We start from the raw sequence: 884 nt of genomic DNA, 5'->3' as shown, positions 1-884 counted from the left end.
AGACAAATCCACACAAAACCGAGAAAAAGACAACAACACTACAAAACTCTCACACAGAAAAGAGACAGAGAACCGAGAAAACCCGAAGAAGGGATCAAAGTCTTGCTTGATTCCTCCCGCCAACCCAGCGGTCAGCCGACGAAGGAACCTGAGGCCGAGGGCGTCTACCCTTCTCCTCGAAGAACCAGCGAAGATTTGGGGAAAAGGGCGAGAGCAAGAGCAGGGCCGATGTTCGAAGGGGCGGCGCCAAACGTTGTCACGGAGTCCATGACGGAGAATAGGAGGTGAGGAATAGAGGTGAGGGAGAGACGAGAATAGGAAATGAGTAAATAAAGCCCATGGCGGGGGATAGGAGAGAAAAGAATAGATGAAGAAATAAAGTCCACAGCGGAGAATAGGAGGTGAGGAATAAGGGCGAGGGAGTGGGTGAGGGAGAGAAGAGAATAGATGAAGAAATAGAGCTCAAGACGGAGAATATGAGGTGAGGGAGAGAAAAGACTAAGAAATGAGTAAGTAGAGTTCATGACGGAGAATAGGAGGTGAGGAATCGGAATGAGGGAGAGAAGAGAATAGGAGATGAAGAAATAGAGAAATAGATGTGGAAACCAAGGGAATAAGAGAGATTGATAACAAGAGAATGGAAGAGATAAAGAATAAGGAAGATGAAGAATGAGAGAATAGGGAATATAAAGAATAAGGGCATAAGAGAGATGGAGAATAAGCGAGTAGGAAAGACGACAAATTAGAACAATAGCAAATAATTCTACTTTCCTTTACATTTCATCATTATTCACACGTTCTTATTATATTTTATCATTTATTTCAACTATACCAAGAGGAGACGAGACCAGACCCTGAATCCTAAAGGGAAACTTTCAGGGGCC

The 884-nt window shown here is 43.9% G+C and overlaps 1 protein-coding gene across 1 annotated transcript in view; it reads left to right on the top strand.

Annotated features, from left to right (window-relative positions):
- The first annotated feature begins 6 nt into the window (after window positions 1-6).
- LOC119592270 (serine-enriched protein-like) overlaps window positions 7-884 on the top strand; it is a 38,500-nt gene continuing 37,622 nt past the window's right edge. The window contains 1 exon segment of the mRNA XM_037941100.1: window positions 7-284. Coding sequence (XP_037797028.1) covers window positions 229-284 — 56 coding nt within the window. The 5' untranslated portion in view covers window positions 7-228.

The sequence above is a fragment of the Penaeus monodon genome, chromosome 30 (genome assembly GCF_015228065.2).
Source record: "Penaeus monodon isolate SGIC_2016 chromosome 30, NSTDA_Pmon_1, whole genome shotgun sequence".
Classification (NCBI taxonomy): Eukaryota; Metazoa; Arthropoda; class Malacostraca; order Decapoda; family Penaeidae; genus Penaeus; species Penaeus monodon.
The sequence above is the reverse complement of the archived record's forward strand: the minus strand, read 5'-3'. Positions and strand labels throughout refer to the sequence as shown.